Source organism: Cheilinus undulatus, linkage group 2, assembly GCF_018320785.1.
Source record: "Cheilinus undulatus linkage group 2, ASM1832078v1, whole genome shotgun sequence".
Classification (NCBI taxonomy): domain Eukaryota; kingdom Metazoa; phylum Chordata; class Actinopteri; order Labriformes; family Labridae; genus Cheilinus; species Cheilinus undulatus.
In genome coordinates, this window is record NC_054866.1 from 31,579,463 (window position 1) to 31,598,570 (window position 19,108).

At 36.2% G+C, this 19,108-nt stretch overlaps 1 protein-coding gene across 1 annotated transcript in view; it reads left to right on the forward strand.

Annotated features, from left to right (window-relative positions):
- The window catches only part of grik4 (glutamate receptor, ionotropic, kainate 4), a 308,564-nt gene that overhangs the window by 81,809 nt on the left and 207,647 nt on the right, over positions 1–19,108 (forward strand). The window contains exon 2 of the mRNA XM_041814181.1: positions 3,040–3,173. Within this exon, the coding sequence (XP_041670115.1) occupies positions 3,092–3,173 (82 nt within the window). The 5' untranslated portion in view covers positions 3,040–3,091. The remainder of the gene's footprint in view (positions 1–3,039; positions 3,174–19,108) is intronic.

Consider the following 19,108-nt stretch of genomic DNA (forward strand, 5'->3'; position numbering starts at 1 on the left):
AATCGTGCTTATGGTATTAAACAATGCAGAGGTTAGGGATTCAGTTTCCTCTTGAGAATGGAGTTCACTGATCCTGAAATCGAATCTACTGCCCCCCTGAAATAAACCGTGATTGTTACTGTCAGGGTATCAGCTTTATTTTATTCCTCTGGCAGGTCAAATAAGTTCAGTAAAAATATGCTGTTGCTGACTGAGTGAATCTTGTCAGGAAGTGTTACAGACAAAACAACCAACTCCCACAGAGTTGTACTGAATGATAATTATAGACTTGTTCTGTTCCCCGTGGGTCGCATGATTTTCACACTAACCTAAAGATGCTTTCCTGTCAGCTCTGCATAAACATCTCTTCTTCCCCAAATTGGAATGGCTGATTTGAAATCATAGTTTTGATGAGGAAAAAAGCAGGGTCTAGAAGATTTAATGTAAGCAAAATGTACCATTTAAATGAACTATTCATCATACAGTACTGCACAGCTGACATTAGCTGGCTCATACATCATGTTAGATGTTACTGTAGCTATAGACCTGTCCTCTGTAATCTGTCATGTGGAATCTACTGTCAATGGACTCAATTAACATCAAATGCATTTAGTCATGTCGGTGTAAAATGACGTTGTGGCCACAATGGCATCTTTGCTGGCTTTGTGCCATTACAAAAATGGAAGCCCTTGTTTATTCAGTATGGCTGCTGTAATCTTGCTGTCTGTCATCTTCACAGGTGCACTGCCTGACACTTGGATGTTTCATCGTCTGTGCATCAAACATAAAAAACTGGCTGACTGTATTTGAAAGAGAATCTTTGTTTTTTTTTTTCCTCTGCAAAGTTAAGTCCTCTATTCAGTTCTTTTTCTGATCACAAGGATCAAACACTCGTGATTTCTGTGAGAGCAGTACAGAAATCTCCCCTTGAACAGAGCAGCACTTGTGTTTTTCAAGCCTCTATGACCGTAAACTGATGAATCGTGTTAAAATGGACTTGAGATACCTGGAACATTGGTGTTTTATTGTTGTAGTCTCAAATTAATATTTCAAAAATGATGCCAAGTGAATATTCTCAGTGTTACTGGTGGCAAGCTAGACTATTTCATCTGCCAGACTGAACCATACATATTGATTCAACATATTAAAACTCAGCCAAATAGGAAATGTTGGATTCACAGTTTAGTTAACACCACATTTGAGAATTGCTCCAATAAATATTGTGATTAAAGCCTGTTTTAAACATTTTCTTCCACATTGCTATCCTGAATTGATTTGTCAGTAAGGCTGTTGCAGTTATTTGGTCACCCCATGATCATAGTGCTGTATGAGTTAAATAAGTCATTGGTAAGGATTTTCCTGCTGCAACATTTGGATATATTTGCATGGTGTGCTTCTCTGGATTTTTGCCCCAAGCATATTGTCCCATCATTTGTTTTTTATCTTTTGTGCAATTCCTTGTCAACCTTCTTTTAGTCGGGGAGAGACTATTGAACATGCATGGAAGATGGGCTATGGAGTGCAATAAAATCAATTACGGCTTATACTAAATCAGCACTTTTAAACCATCTTCCCAGGTTTTCTATCAGGCATGAAATGAAAGCCCTCTTCTGTGAAAGTCATGGATGATTGATGATGCAATTACCCCTTCACTTAAAAGACATAAAAGAGGAAGCTTTTCATTCTTGAAATTAAGAGTTTGTCATTTTTCCACACCATGAATATATATGCATGTAGACCCTTTTGTTGTTTTGTTGAAGAAATGTTTACCTTTTCTCAAGGGTATAAAGTAGAATGAAACCATGTCCACCACTGGTTGGAATGTGTCCCTATGAGCTGCTTTGCTTCTGTGAAATCTCAGACAAGTGTACGTCCAGCTGTTCTTGCACTTAAACTCCACCCATGTCTCAGAACATTATGTACCCTCCATAACAGCCACTTTCCTCATTGTCCTCTCTGCTGTTGGTATCTTAAAAGAGAACTACACCCAACTCCTGTCTGATTTATCACCAGCTCTGTCTGTTTTACCCTCCCAACATGAAAGTTTAAACACTGTTCTGGCACCAAACACAGTTTAACTGAGACTGATAAATGATCAATCACTGAGGACTGAAGGATATGGACTGCTGGCCACAAACAATCAATATTGCTCTTCACACATTAGTAACATATCTGCATTTTTTACCCTTACATTCTCTGTTAAAAACATTAGGGTTTCCCATCAACCTCTTGGTGTTCAGAAAAGTATTGTAGCCCGTACTCTTATACATTTGGTAAATTTAAATAACAGAGCCCTATTTTAATGGCTATAGTCATCCAGATTTGGCTGTTCTTGTTGTATCATCAAACCAGTTCTGTCATGAAAACACAGTTAAATCATCAAAACAGGGATATATGTATTTGGCACAGTATTAATTCTACACACACAACTATTACTGAATAACTTATAACTAAAGAATAGACACTGGCACAACCAAAGTCAGCCAGAAGACATCCACAGCATAGCCACAGCCTCATACACCATGCACACATATGACTAGTTTCTTATATCTATACTGCAGCACAGAATTAAGGTCATCACATCATAGCTAAAATGTTTATCAGAAAGGAATTTACAGTATTCATTAAATAATTCTATTTGTCACAACTGGTAATCACACAAGAACTTCTGAGAGGTTGGATTAAGTCTGCTTGTTACTAGGTTAAACTCTGTTAGATACAAGTCAGGCTTGAAGTGGTGAGATCTTCATCAGGGCAAATGTTTGATGCAAGAAGCTGGAAAACCTGAGCAACAACCTTGCTCTCACCAAATAACAGGGAAGAATACACAGTAAAGGAAGACAAGTTGTCAGAACTCCTGTGCGCCTCAGATTCACTCAGCAGTACTTTCATGCTCTCAGTAACTGATTTCCAGCATGCAACAACAGAGGGAGCAAGCGAAGAAAGGGATAGAGAGGTTGCTATACATCCGCAGGTTTAACAGGGTGCTGAACTACTTCGCTTTTCTGTGTGTCTTGATGTTGCTAGAAGCCTCAGTGATGTCCTTTCTGTATTTTGCAGGTGGCTGTGACAGGGGCACCCCCGGGGCAGGACCCATGAGGAGTCATAGAAGATGCTCACAGCCTGGGCGCTTCTGCTCTTCTTAGCCATGTGGGTGAGAAGCAGCTCCGGTGGCCCGCTCTCCTTCAGAATAGGTAAATAAGAAATCTAAAACCTTCAAAACTAGTTTGTCAAGTCATATTGAAAATAAACTGTTGCAAAAACATATTAACTCATGACATCTGGCAGAATGAGACAATAACTTGTATAGAGTAGTGAGCTTAAATAAACGGCATTATGATCAATCTAAAAGTGGAGCTAACTATGGACCTTTTGCATCAGACATCATGGTGTCTGTCCCATTCAGCCCAGGCAGCAAAAGGGACATGAGACTTACTGGATACCAGTGCTAACTAGATACTATTGACTAGGAGTAGACTTATTATCGGCTTGACTGATTATTGAAGCAAATTTTTGGCATTTGGCCAATTATTGGTATCACCTTTATATTTTATCAAAGTTCAAAATATGCTTTAATGGCATGAACAGTTGACACCTTAGTTGCCAATGCAGAGTACATCAAAAATGAATTTAATGACAATCTCGAAATAAATAAAACATCATATATACAATGTTATCTATAATCAATTATTATATCAATTATCAATAATCCATAAAGTGAATTAATCAAATAGTGCACAACTTTGGTTCCACTGCAGAGTGCATCTTCCCCTCTGGCTTTATTTTCATTGTCCACAGTCTCTACAAATGTCCTTTATGCAACACAGTCTGATCACCTGGATGTCATGAGTACCAGCCAATCAATACTTAAGCCTGGGTATCACTGACACAGTGAGCGTATGACATCACTTCCTGTTTACCTGCTTCTACTGTGTTGCTTTGTGCTGTTTACCATGCTGATAGAGCTATTGTTTAGTTGTCTATTTTCCTTTATTTTATTTGATCACATGTTTTTAGTTTAGCCTAATTAAGTATATTTTGTGAAGTAGTATAAAATTATATTGTTACAAACATAAGGGGTCGTTGCTTGACCCCTACTATTGTCCTTAAATGTTCTTACAGTAATCTCTTATAGAGCACATTTTGTACAAGGAAAGCTTGAAAGCTTTGAAAGCTTGAAGAGTCGAGATTAGATGTCATCATAAACTGATTAGGAAATCATTTATAATTAACCATCACAAATTAGAAAGGTGAGACTGTTGAGCTGGTTTGCCTGAGAGAACAGGTTTAAGTAACCAAAACTTAAACACACCCAAAATTAAAAGCAAACAAAATGGTTCACAGCTACCATGTTGGCGGTCAGGTGGAAATAAGGAGGCAAACCATACCAGGGTTTTTCCTGCACAGAGAATTTGGTGGCGGCCAAATTCCTTACCACCACCAGTTCATGGCTCATTTTTTTTCAGTCGGATATTCCACCAAGCATTTTCCTGTCAGGATCTGTCATTTCAGTCACATGTAACTGCAGTTGCATGCAACCACCAGTAACGACGGTGGCGCTGTGTCGAAATTAGCACCGGCCTGGTGCTAATGGTTTTAACGTTAGGGTTCATTTTTAGGCTTTGCTGTTTGTTTTCATAGCCCGTTCTGCGATGCTCTGGCTCAGCAACTGTAATCTCGCGTGACCCGCGATGACCTTTTACCTTTAAAAGAGAGTTCTGTTCACCCTAGCTCACTAGGTAGATGGCTGTGTTTCACCGATCGTCTCCAAAACGTCCCTCAGTTCCACTTCTGCGCCTCAGGAAAAAGTCATGTGGACTTTATATGAAGGAAGCATAACTTTCGGAATGTCTGCCCGTCTGTACACTTTGGAGAAAAGTGTTTAAGAACAATGGCAGCTCTTAAATCTCGGTGGAGAGACGGCAGAGCTAAAGTTTAACTAAGATGCTAACACCAAACGTAGCACAACAGACCCGAACATAAACAATTTTCTGAGTTAAAACTCGGAAAAGTCTTCAGTTATCACAACAGCCCCTTTATTCACAGGGTTTAGAACCATAACATGTTGTTGGGAGTGATTGATTTGGTGACATAATCAAAACATCTGAGCCCACTGATATGATATTAAACAGAGAAGACTTCACTGAGCTGGAGATCAGCTGTTCTCCAGTGAATTAATTCAGGAATGAAAACAATCAAAATCATTCAGATACACGGAGAAAGGAAATAACCATGTTTTTGCCAAATGTAGACTGAATACTCACATTAAGAGGAATTATGAAAGGAAAAAAAAGGATAGAAGGCTGGTTTAATTTGACTGTTTTCAATATTATTTTAACCCCTTGTTCTCCTGTACTAGCAGACACACAGATCTCTGTCTGTCCAAATCTCCTTGTGACTTTAAATTTGTTTTAAATTGTGCTTCTTGGAAAAAACTTGGTATTTAGTTTGTACTGTGATTGGGATTAATAATGCTAAGGAAGTTACAAGTACAGAAGGATGAACATGTAGCAGTAAAAACTCATTTTTATATTTATCTCCCAATTTAATGTCAAAGTAAGACACCTGGGCACCTGGGTGTGCCTCTCTACTATAGCCTGCTCTCAGCATTGCAGCTACAATAGCCCTAACAGGACCTGCACAGACAGCAGATGTTGAGAGGCTATTTTCTGCACTCAAGATTGTAAGATTTGGTTTAGAACACTATCACAATTCACGTCTACACAAGAATATTGCAAAGTTTACAATGCATGAACTTTTTTTTTAAGATAATAACACCCCTGCACAACAGACTTAAGGAGAGGCACCTGGATGTATGCTGTAAGGTAGCCATTGATGGTCCAAACCAGGAAGTCTTTGAATAAAAAGACTGCCTCAGGAGGTTCTACAAAATGTAACCACACTGTAAAAAATGTCCGTAGAAAATACGGCAAAAGACTGTCAAATAGCAACAGTAAAAGACCGTAAAACAAATAAACATATATTACTGTATAAAATACACAGAATTGCTGTAAATCAAGCAACGGTATGAAACATAAATTTTTACAATTAAAGTACGTAATAATTACAAAATTGTACCGTTTAAACGAAAGAAGATTGTGAAAATAAAGGAAAAATACTGTAATCTTCAAGACGGGCAATTACTCTAAAAATTACAGTAGTATTTTGTTAAAATTACAGACTTTTCTCTCATGTACATTTAAATTCACAGTAAAAATCTGTGAAAAAAATTGCAATCACATACCGTAATTTTAGCAGGGACAAGAGGTTAAAAATACTGCATGATCAGGAAAGTTCTGTAGAAAATACAGTAAAAACCTGTCAACCTGCAAAACCTGTGAACAAGCACCAATTTGTTGTTATGTCCACATTTGTTTCTCAGTGCTACACCACATGATGCTGCCTTGTGAAATAAACGGACAGTTACAGTTAATATGAAAACCTTATTGAAACCAAGAATGGTACCAAAAATCATTTTGTTTGTTCTTAATTTGATGGATGAAAGTGGTCAATTATTTTAGTTTAACTGATTTATTGGAAAAGAATGATGTTAATTGCTCTCACAAAGAATGCCATTGCATTTGTAAAGCCATTCCACTTCCTTTAATGCATCTAACACAAAATACATTGATGTACTTTAATGTTTCAGTCAATCTTTCAGAACTGGAATTGGATGACACATATTACCGATAGGAAATATAACAAGGTAATTGGAAAGAACTACTTTATATATACATAAAGAGAGAGAGAGAGAGATACATACTGTATATATAATATGTATATAATACAGTTGAATATATAGTATATACATTATATAAATACAATAGTTATTTTTACTGGTTAAACAACTTAAACATGAATGCAAATAGAATGACAAGAAACCCTCCATAATCAGTTTTAAAAATGAATGGGAACTGTACATATAGTCTATCAAATTGATTTCTAAGGGAAAAAAAAAATCTTAAAAAAAAAAACAATATGAAACCATGGTTTAGTTTCTGAAATTTTAATTTACTTCTCATACCTTATGTAATTTAATCTAAACTTCTCTTTACCTGTATGTGGGGTTATTTGTGTCTAGTAAATACGTTTTGTTTCATGTGCCAATGCTGTATTAACTATTGGAATCTGTTCAATAAAGTTGTATCAATATAAAAAATAAATATATAAAAATAATTTTGAAAAACTGTTTCCCGTCGCCATTCAACCCTGTCTACACAGGAACGTTTTCTATTCTGTCTGTACTAGAACAGCGATTTGGGTGTTTAAAAATGGAACAATTTGGAAACGAGCTACAGAGTGAACAGCTTTCAGTCACCTCCCTCCATGTACACTAACAGTGCTGCTTTCTCGAAATGCGTTTGCGCACTGTGGTTGCAGTCAATTGCCATGCGCGAATACGGTTTCGCGCAGGCGCGGGGAAAGAAAGACCTTATACGCATGCGTGTGTGGTTCGTTGGAAAATCAAACCGCCAACGGCTGCCTGGTAAACTACAGCATTTTCGTGTCTTCTGTGGTCTCGTGTGCGCGGAAATATTTCATAAAGTTGCTGTCTGCTCGTAGAACGAGCTGCAAACGAAGATGGAATACAAAGCAGGACATCGGCGTGTATTAATTCGACGTCACCCGGAGCATCAGCCTACGAGCTATTGGTAAGGTATGTAGAACTTCTTTTGTCGTAGTGTCAAATATTTCTTGAGTTCTTTTCATTCAGTAACACCACGTGTTTATAGGTAGAAGTTAAATGGGTCAGGAGGCATTTTGTTTCAGTTCTAGACCAGCCAACATTGCTGTTTGATTTGTATTTTTTGCTGTCATTTTAGCGTGGAGAACGTTTAACACTTGCTGTGTTGGGGACCATAAGTGAACCCCAAGCTCAGAGCTAACTCCGCCCACTTCAGACTTTTGAAAAATGCACAAAAAATGGGCGGTTGGATACTGGGAACACTGGGAAGAGGGAAAGAAAAAGGACGGAGTTTTCCAGATGAGGTGGGAGTGACCGTGAGGACCGTGATGTCCCCTAGCCAAAAAGTGAGAGTCCCGCCGCAGCACTGATGCTTCAGAGCGACCTAAGGTGAAGGATTTTTTCCCCTTCAGAGTCACATTCATATCTGTGTTAAGAGTCATATTCATATCTATGTTCAGAGTCATATCCATATCTGTGTTCAGAGTCACATTCATATCTGTGTTCAGAGTCCCCTGAGGCAGGCTTTCCAGCTTATTCCTACCCCTCCATGAATATGGGCGCAACTTCCGCTCCGTTCTATCTAAATGGGACTTTGCATAGAAACCAGATGCTAAACGTGACTATTAAAGCAATTTTAATACCAAACTACATAAACTTAGACTGCTTCACCTCAGACGGGATAATATTATTATTATTTCTCTAGCCTCTACTGGAGAGTTCAAATTGATGACATTACTTTAGATAACCTACAAGGGCATATTTAGCTAACTTTAGTAGCTTTATATCGGTATAAAAAGATACATTTCTAGTTTGTGGAGTTCTGAAATTCTCATTTTACAAACTAATCCCTCTTAAATATGGGAATTATATTTATAAAATTATCCATGACTCAAGTTGCCAGCTCTTCAGTTTGGTAAATGTCAAGTTTTGTATTAAGAATTAATGATAAATTAATACTAAAAGAATCACATCCCCGATGCATTTAGACAGTGGACAGCATGTTGTGAGAGACATATTTAACTTTGTCATAATATTAGTACCATGAACATAGCAGCAGGTACTGAGCATTACAGAAAATATGATTAAAACATTTCAGCTCATTGATTTAACAAAAATGAAGCAGTATTTTACAGCAAATATTTATTTATTTCAGAACAACCACTGTTGACACTAAATCACTTTAGTAAGCCTTTGGAAATATCATGTTTTTGCTATTATTGTTACTGTACTGGAAGTTCCACTTCCATTCATAGCTACAGTAGACCCCCAGGAATAATGTGGTATCCACCTTATTTACTTATCTACAGCTTATAATACAAACAGTGTGAACATGTGATAACAAAAATATAAATATTTACAAATTCCAGAAGAATTCCTATTGAAACAACTGTCGTTCTTTGTTAGCGTCTATAGTTAGCTGCTGTACTAGAATACATGTATTTAATGTAGCCTACTTCCGTTTTGGCACCGGAAGTTTCGCCCATATTCACATTTGCAGTAGCGGCCCCAGGAATAAGGGGGATAGTGTGGTGGTGGACTGTGGTGGTCCTGGGCACTACCTGTTGGCTCCAGCACCTCCTAAATGCACAATGGGGATATGTGCACATCAGTGTCATGGCACTAAAGATTTAATAGCTCACTTGATTTTTGCAGGATGCCACAAAGCTCAAGATTCAGAGAGGACAGTTGGAGGGCTGCTCAGAGGACATAAAGGGTATGGTGTTTCCTTCTCTCCTGTTTCGACAAAAAAGAAGACAACCTCTTTTGCCTTGTTGAAACATTCTTGCCAGATGGGGTACCAGTGGAAAGCCTGCCCCATGTATTGTTTTTTGTAGTAAGTGGATCTCAGAAACACTTTAAAGACTCATTTGGATGGTAATGGATGATTTGCTTGTAATTCTTTTCTACTTTTATCATCCTCCCAGGAGCCTCTTGCTAGGCTTCAAGGCAGCTCATGCTATGCATTGACCAGCATTGGGATCCACTCAGGAGTTCCTACAGAGGTAATAATTTTTCCTCTTTAGAGGTAGTTATATGGTATAGTGTAATGCTGGCAAAATGTTTTATTTCCTTCCAGCCATGTGCATCATGTGATACAATATCAGTTATTTTTATAACCGTGTTATTGTCACCTGTAACAACTGCTATCCTGAGGAAGACGGTTCAGGACAATAAGAGCCAAAACTAACAGACTGAAAAACAGCACATATCCCAGAGCAGTTGCAATAATAAACTAGAAAAGCACTCAGAGAGCGCAGACCTCCGCCATTAGCCCTATCTCCCAATAGTGAAGAGTCCTTTAAAATTCCTAGATCCAGACGATGATCTGGATCAGTCCCAAAATCAAATCAGTTCTTCCTTTTGCCATTTCTGACATTCCTGGAAATTTCATCAGAATCTATCCATAACTTTTTGGGTTATGTTGCCAACAAACAAACCCTGCCGATCACATAACCTCCTTGGCAGAGGTAATAATAATTGCACTGAATGGAACTGTGCAAAATTTACTTTGTGTACAATGACAATAAAGATTCTGGTTCAGATTTTTAGGTTTGATAGTATCCAAATTTTCAAATTTAAAAACAAAAAGAAATAGATGTGCAGCATTTTTCTAAACCAAAACTGTTGTGAGCAGAAAAAGCGCAAGGGCAAGCAAGATGACATACAGAGCTGTGGGATCAACACACACTCTAAGTGGAGAGGGTAGCACCAGTCACAGCTTAGTGTTGATTTTAGAAGAACATATAAACACAGCAACACCCGTCTGATAACTGCTTGACAGCTGGATCACTCTACATGTATGTCTGCATTTTGTGTCTGCTGTAGCTTCTGCCACAAAACACAAGGGATGTGACAAGACATTCAGCTCACGGGACAAGAAGAGATTGGGTCCCCTCCTTTTTTGAGTGAATTCAAAAATTGGATAGTACTTTGCAATCAGTGCATACATAAGTGTTCAAAACTTCTAAGTTGACATGATTTGGTGCTTTACCTTGTCTTTCTATTTTTCCTTACTCTTTTTTAAGGTCCTGTTTCTTCTGCTAGTGGTGACTAGGACTCCATTACTTTATACTGTCTCCGGTATTCCACTCTTCTAAAAAGACGCCAGTTATCAAGGAAAAATAATGGTAAGCCTTGCACAGCATTTGTACATACCTCAATAAATTCTTTAGATTAATCTTTCTTTAAGCAACATGAAGCCATTTTATGTTTATTTTATGTAGTTTACACCAAGCACTGCATTAATCTGGTCATGTAGAAATACCCAGAATACTGCCATGCCACTGCTTTGTCCAGCTTGTTCTCAGTGTTCTGATGATCCCACCATATGGGGGCCAATACAGTTTTCTGTGTGAGTCATATGTTTTCATTATGATTGATTTAAAATTCAGCGCCCATCATCTTTGTTACAGCAAAATCCTTTTGTACCCCAAAGCATTTAGGGTAAGTGTACCCATTAGGCCCACCAAAATCTAAGTTCACGTATTTTTCATAGATACTAAGATGGTTTATAAACATGATAATTTGTTAGAATGAAGGATTAATCCCTCATTTGAAGGTATATTTATTTACTTATGCATATTTTAGAGAACAAATTAAAGAAATGTTATGAATAAAGTCAAAAGTCTGGCATGGGCTTAATTGGTACCTAAGTACCATTTAAGCCCACGTGTGTTCCAAATAAGCCCACAACCACGTTTATTGACAGAAATTTAAAAAATCATTACATTTTTCATGTAGTAAACATATATTAATTCAGTAACATGTTATACATGTTAAACACAATTTATTTTTTGAACTTGGATTTAATGTTTGGCTTGTAACAATGGACCACCACAAACATGACTAAGTAGGCCTAAACCTAATTTTCATTGGCTTCAGTATTTAACATTTCATTGAACATTTTATTTAATATTGACAAAATTTGATTCAATATTGACAAAATAAAGAAAATGTGTTTGTTTTTAAAAGTATTAAATGACATTACAGTGAATCAACAATATCTTATTGAACTTGGATTTAATGTTTGGCTGTAACAATGATGATTTTAGGACAGTTGCTGTAATTCCTCTTTTTTTGTTGGCATTTTTCTCACTATAAACAATTTATTATGAAAAATTAACTGACATAACAATTCTTCTGGTCAGTGTGTGATCTGTGATGTACTCGTGTTAATGAAGTTAGTATAACAACATCCAACATGATTACAGCGAAAAGCTATCAAACCTCAAAATTTCTTTTTTTTCTATTGAAACACATAAGATGGGCTTAAATGGAACACACTGGGCTTAAATGGTACTACAGTGACTACCAGGGAAATGAAGATAATATGTTCTCACCAAAATTAAACAAATGTTTAAAGAAATGCCTGTAGGCTAAATATGCTGCAAAACTTGCCATCACAGTTATTCCTCTTCTGCCAAACTTTCTGAATCATCAAGGAATTCTTGTTCAAAGTTTTATGTAAGATTTATGTAAAATGAATCAGAAAACACTTAGTTTGTGTACTTATCATTTTTAATCATTAAGCAGTGTATCTATCAGTAGGGCTACATGTATTGACTAGTGATTAGCTTGCTACGCTAGCTAGCATGACTCATCTTTTCACATAAAACTAAATAGTAAGAAATTACAAAAAACTACCTGTTTATACACAAAAAAAAAACAAATCAATAATCTCTCAAATTACATAATATGAATGTACTTAACAAGTCAGTGGCTGAAAATGGTTGAAAAGAGGTTCTTTCTGAGGGGTCCCAAAACACCAAAGTTTTGAGGCGACTTTATCTGAGCCTTCTTGAGACTGCACAAATGTAGGCGGGCCTTTTTCAATATCTACAAATGTGATTGGTGTCAAACAAAAACTGACATATAATTAAGAAATTGTGTGATTGGACAAAATAATGTATAGCATAAGACAGGCCCCTCTTTTTTTTTTTTTTAAATTGACTTCAAAGTCACAAGTGGGCTTAAATGGTGCCTGGGCTTAATGGGTAGGCTTACCCTAATACAATACAATAATAACTTTATTCATCCCCGAAGGGAAATTATATATAAAATTATATATTATATTTACATGTAAAAGCAAATTCTATATTTATTTGGGTGGTCTTACAAGTAAATATATAAATAAAGAGCATAGTTTGCAAATATTTATCTTGTGGTTCAACTACCTAAAATCACAATATAACCCTTATGAATGGTTCATACCAAGGTCTTTTGCTAACACTTGTGGTTTGGGCTATTGTGTGTAGCTTTAAACCAGTGTTAATTAATGACTAAAACTATGACTAAAAATGTTCATCGACAGCTTTGTTTTCCATGACAAAAACTAGACGAACAAAAATAGATCTGTGATGACTAAAACTGACAAAAACTAAGTTTAGTTTTTGACTAGAATGTAATGTAGTTTTCGTTGGACATTCAAAATCCATGATATCTCTCCACTGTGGGTAATTCTGTCAAAAAACAATGCAGCTGTAGCTCTTCTGTCTCTCAGCTATAGAAAGCAGGGACCCCAGGTTTGGCAGGGTGCAGAGAACATTCCACTATGACTTGGTACCAGATTTAAGCAAGACAATAAATGCTTGGACTAAAAGTAAAACCTAAAATGTGAGGACTTTTATGGACTAAAACTAAATGGACAGAAATGACTAAAATGTGACTGAAACTAAAATTCATTTCACTTAAAGACTAAAACTAAGACTAAAATTAAAAATATCTGCCAAAATTAAAACTTCTTTAAACAATGAAATCAATTCAAATTTATGTTTAGTTTTTACAGCAATAGCTATGTCACTTTTTTTTGTGGTTCCGTATCTTCTTGGATATGTGAAGGAGGGGAGCTCAGTGGATACAAGCCTGGGCACCACAGCTCTAAACTATAAAGGAAAAGCAAATTGCAATTAATATGTCATAACTGTCTCATTATAATCAATAACGGAAAAAGTAATTGGCTGTTGTTAGGTGATTGCTGACTTAATAGCTGGCACTTGTGGGTACATTTGCGTTTCTTCACCATATTCTATTATAGAAATGATCTGTATGTACTGTACACACTGTTTATTTTATTCTGTTGTGCTGATTGTAAGCATGGCTTATTAGAGCCTAGTTTTCTCAAATTTACATCTGTGTAGGCATTAAACTGAAGCACTGAATCACTCTAACTTTGTTTTGTATATGTACTTCCTGCAGAGAGGATGGAGCCAGTCCAAAGTAGAACACCTGATGAACTGTGCTCGAGTCTTCAAGAAGATGAAGTTTCTTGGCCATGTGAAGCTTCCCAAGTGGAAGGCCTTCTTCAGTCAAGACTGGACTCATTACTCTTGAATCATTTAGGGGCAAGTGACTTTGTTTCATCTTCATGCATTACACCAAGGACTACCTGTCATACATATGGACACAAGCTTTTTCTTCCAAGATCTAAACTGCTTTGTGAGTATACAGACAAGTTATCAGATGTGTTGAAAGGTTTTTTATTGCAAACATATAACTGCAGAGTTTCTTATTGTTTATCAGAGAGCTTGAATCTTTTGTTAAAAGTAGGAGTATTAGGGCACTACTGCAAAAATCTAGCAAATTAACTGAAATTTCACATGTTTTGTACTTTTTTTACAGTAAATTTCTGGCAACCACAGCTGCTGGTAATTTACCGTAAAATTTAAAGTAAGGCAGTATTAAGCTATTACTGTAAAATCTGCAAACATCAGCTGTAATTTCTCATGTTTTGTCCTGTATTTTTTACAGTAAATTTCTGGTAACCACAGCTGCCAGTAATTTACTGTAAAATTTAAAGTTGGGCAGTATTTTGCTACTACCGTAAAATCTGCAAATATCAGCTGTAATTTCTCATGTTTTGTACTGTATTTTTTACGGTAAATTTCTGGTAACCACAGCTGCCAGTAATTTACTGTAAAATTTAAGTAGTTATAATAAAATACCGTTTAACTTTATACGGGTCTACTGTTTTTATTACTGAGATAGATTGTATTTAGGTTTACAGGATTTCTGGTGTTTTTACAGTAATTTACCGTAAACAGGTTTGTTTCATTATCGTTATTTTTACAGCCAATCCCTGTAGAAAATGTTGTAATAGAGCTGTAACTTCTACATCAAATTACAGTAAGTTGTACAGCAAATTACCGTAAATATGGTTACAGTATAACTGTTATTTTTACAGCAAATCCTTGTATAAACGGTTACAATATTGTATTTTTTTAACAGAAATTTACAGTTAAAAAAAAAACAGGTTTGAACTGTAATATTTACAGTTGTAGAATGAAAACACCGTTTTTTCTCATACATTCTCACCGTAATTTTTACAGTAAATCTCTGGTAACCACAGCTGCCAGCATCTTACCGTAAATTTAACGGAATTTTTTTTACAGTGCAAGGAGGGCCAAATGTTCTGCCACTGGCTGTGCCTTGTGCAAGTAAATGGTGGTTAAGCTGCCATGTAACCAAACTAAAATGTTAAACAAAAGCACATAAAAATAAATGAATATGCTTCAGAATAATACTTGTCATTTTTTAAATTCATGTAATTACAACTCCTAAAACAGACCGCTAGTAAAACACTTGTTTGAGCCAATTGAAGGCACGGTACATGTGCACCTGTGAGCCCACAATCAGGTACCACCACCACCTCATTTTAAGCCAGAAAAAACCCTGCATACACACATCTTTTGGAACTGTCTGAAATTACACTCATATTGGGATGATGTACACAACACAATTAAAAAAAAAAAAAACATTCCAAAGGAATATAAAGTAATGTACTCAGAAATATAAGTGCTTATATTACTGATAACGGCAAAGATTTAACTGAGATATCATTGTAAGTAAGAAGGCAATAACAAGAAACTGGTACAAATCCTACTGTAGAACAATAGTTAAAGAAGTATATAAAATGGAAAAAAATGACCTATCACGTATGACTAAAAGAAAAGCAGTTAAAAGAAATAGACTATTTATGAATCACTGTAAGGTACTTATGAACTGACATTCACTTGCAGATACTGGATATGTATACTCCTTTTTTAGATAATGGACTCATGTAACCGTGGCTGTATAATCCCTGCCTTTTGTTCAGTTTGTCAACTTTATCTATTTTCTTTATTATTTATTATTAACTTGTAAAAAAGTAAGATGTTTTACGTCATAATATTGTTAAGTATGCTGAGACAAAATTCAATAAAAATTCAAGTAAAAAAATGCAGAGTAGCCTCATGCTAACAGCAGTACTTTTGCTTTCACTTTAATGAGTGACATTATGAGTCATGTGTCTGCTAAAATAAGTATCTTTAATATGAAGTCAGTCCATTCAAACACAAAAATTTAACAGTTATAACAAAAAAAAAATCAAATTATACCAGGTATTGAATCAGAATCTTTATTGTATTACAAGATGAACAGTTTTAACTGGAGGACAGTCCTTTTATGATGCAACTTTTCCACTTTTATATAACATTAGTTATATAACCTAGTTAGTCTTGCATTTTTTTTTTTTGTTAGTCAGTGATAATATTATTTATTTTTGTTATAGCCAACACAAACATGGGAGTGAAAGTAAAGATATAGAACTATTACCTTAAATACCTAGGATATCCTATATATATTTTAAAAAATGCAATTGCATTTATCTCTACAAAGTCAAAATTATTACAGAAATTCCAAGTAAAACTGACAGAATTTCTGAGTATTTATAGTTCAAGATATTAGCTCAAAGTGTATCAGAAATCACTGTGACATTTTGCTTCTGGGTATAGTGGCAGATCAGTGGACCAAGGTTGAAACCGAGCAGCCTTTGTATCTTAGCGGACATGGTTGAAAAGAGTCATAACCTGCCTGACTCTGTTGGTAGCCAATGGGAGTTGTTCCGTCTTGTTATTATTCCTCTACAGTCAGCAGGTCTCTGACACCCTGTCACTTTCTCCCAGACTATGAAAAGTTTGACTGGTTTTTGTATAAACTGCTGATCTTAGGTGTGCCAGTGAATAGAAACAGCCAGAAAATAAGTTAAAACAGATGCTCAGATTGATTCTAGAGCTCAAGGACAATGCTTACATTACACATTCAGATTGTCATCAGTAGAGAATGATGGAAATTCAGTATATTAAATTTTTGTTAATTCCAGTGTGATTATTGTGAGGCTACTTTAAAAATTCGAGCAAGTCAAACAGTACATTAAAGGAGTTATTTAAGATCAGATGAAAGAGGACTTTTAGAAAGAAAAAGACTAAATAAACTATTGAAGATGAAAAGCTGCTTTTTTGAACACTCTTCTGCTGTTGTGGATTTAGTTCTGACATGACTAAGATCCAGTCTGTATGTTGTGGAGAAATCAGGTTCCTTACTGATAAAAGTAACATAAAAATTCAGAGGCTCATAAATGAATATTGGAACACAATTCAACCTCTTTCTGATCTTTCATGCTTTGTTTACATACACTGTGAGAAAAATAAGTGGTTAAAAAGTATCAGCATTTATTTAATGCATTTTTTGAAAATTACTTTCTATCCTGTCTGCTCCTGTCTCACAGCTCTGGTACAGTTCAGAGAAGGTTTGCAGACTTTTCTTTGTGCTTTGACATTATATGCTCCCCCAGAAAAGCAACAAACAGCTTCAGAGTGCACTAAATCAACAAGACTATGAACAAATCATTCTTTGTTCCTGAATAATATAAAAAAAAGATCAGTCAGTCCTGTGTCTAAGCGTTCCTGTTCATTCGCCTCTGTCTAACTGTACAAAAGCACCTCCACAGTCATGGTGGTGTGTGCTTATCTCAGTCATGTTGCATTTTTGAAGGATAATTAGGTAGCTGGCCTGCTTCTCCTTTCTTAATGTCATCAGTGCACAGCAACAGTCTCTTTGCCAGTGTACTGTCAGTATTTGTTTATGTGCTCTACAGTGATTGTGCTTCTGTGTATTCATGCACAGCACAGTACAGGACATAGAGCTGCACAAGCAAAGACACACAGGCTCACACACATATTTCAAAGCACACTGAGGCGCACAAACAAACCCCAAAACAGCACCACAAACTCCTGCCATTTGAGCTCCAGGAGATGGTATTTAACACGGCTGTCCCTCGAGTCCAGCCTGACTGGCATAATGTCACTGTCTGGCCTTCTCTGAATGTATCAGGGCCAAAAACAACCTCCCACCCCCGCCACATTCCCCAGCAGGACCAAACAGCAGCCAGGAGCAGACTCAGAGGAGGTGAACTGAGGAACTTAACCTTGTGTTTGCTGTGTTGTTGGTAAATCTGGAAACAAAATGGAGTTTAGTTTGAAGGTTGGTGGTACCTTAGAATAAGTTAGGATCACACAACCTCTCGTTAATATTCTTACCTAAAATATACAAGTACAAAGTTGTTTATTTCTGTCAATTTTTACAATTTTTTTTGTAATTTGCTGTGTTGTAGATGAATAGATTTTTCAGTTATCACTTCCAAGATTCAAACACTACCCATAAAGATAAAGCTGTAAGAATTAATGAATAGCATAATTAATATGAAAATAGGTCATTTAGAATATATTTGCAAAGAGACGATCTGTTTGATAAGGGAAATATTTAGTCCTGTCAGAAACGCACATGCCTAAAATGTTCAACAAGGAGTGATGCTGCATTACCATTTGCAATGAAAAAAAGTTTTAACCACCATATGGTAAAGCATTTTGCTTTCCCAGAACTAAAGCCACAAAGCTGCTGGTGTTTAATTTTATCCAGCCAATAAGGCGCAGCTTATATTGTCTTGAAGAAATCATCTTTAGCAGACACACATAATCACTGCTGGGAAATGATGTTGCTGTTTCTTTAACGCAGGGAGTGAAAGTGTTGGCAAATAGTCAACAGAGTCACATGACTGTTAATTCGAGCTTCATTCATCAGTGCTGCCAACTTTGTCTCAGACTCACTCTGTAAAAACTCAAGTACACACACATAGCCTGCACTGCCTCAGGAGAGTTCAGTACCTGAATATTAAGCAAATTATCTGCTGTTTGATTCAAATTTTGTTTGATTTTTAATTAAGGATGGATTGCTTTCCCATTGAGAAGTTTTAATTGAAATAAGATCAACAAAACATAGGAGCTGAAAGTGGTGATAATTCATTTTTACTATATTTTTAATTGAACTTTTCTTTAAACTGTTGTTTCATTTAAATGATTCATAGTTAACATTCAATTACTCATGGTACTTTACTTGAGTACTGTTTTCTGTACTTTTTTGAGTAGTTTTTAATGTCACTTATTTCTCTGGGATGTATTGCATGTTGCCACATCTCTCAAAGTATCTGTTTCACAGGAAACAAGCCTGGGTGAAAACCTGGTATATGACTGACCACAACTATCTGGGATGACTGTTGAAATGCCTGACTGAAATGTGTCTTCTGGCAGAGGGATTTTTTCACGATTGTTATTATTACTCACGCTGATGAAA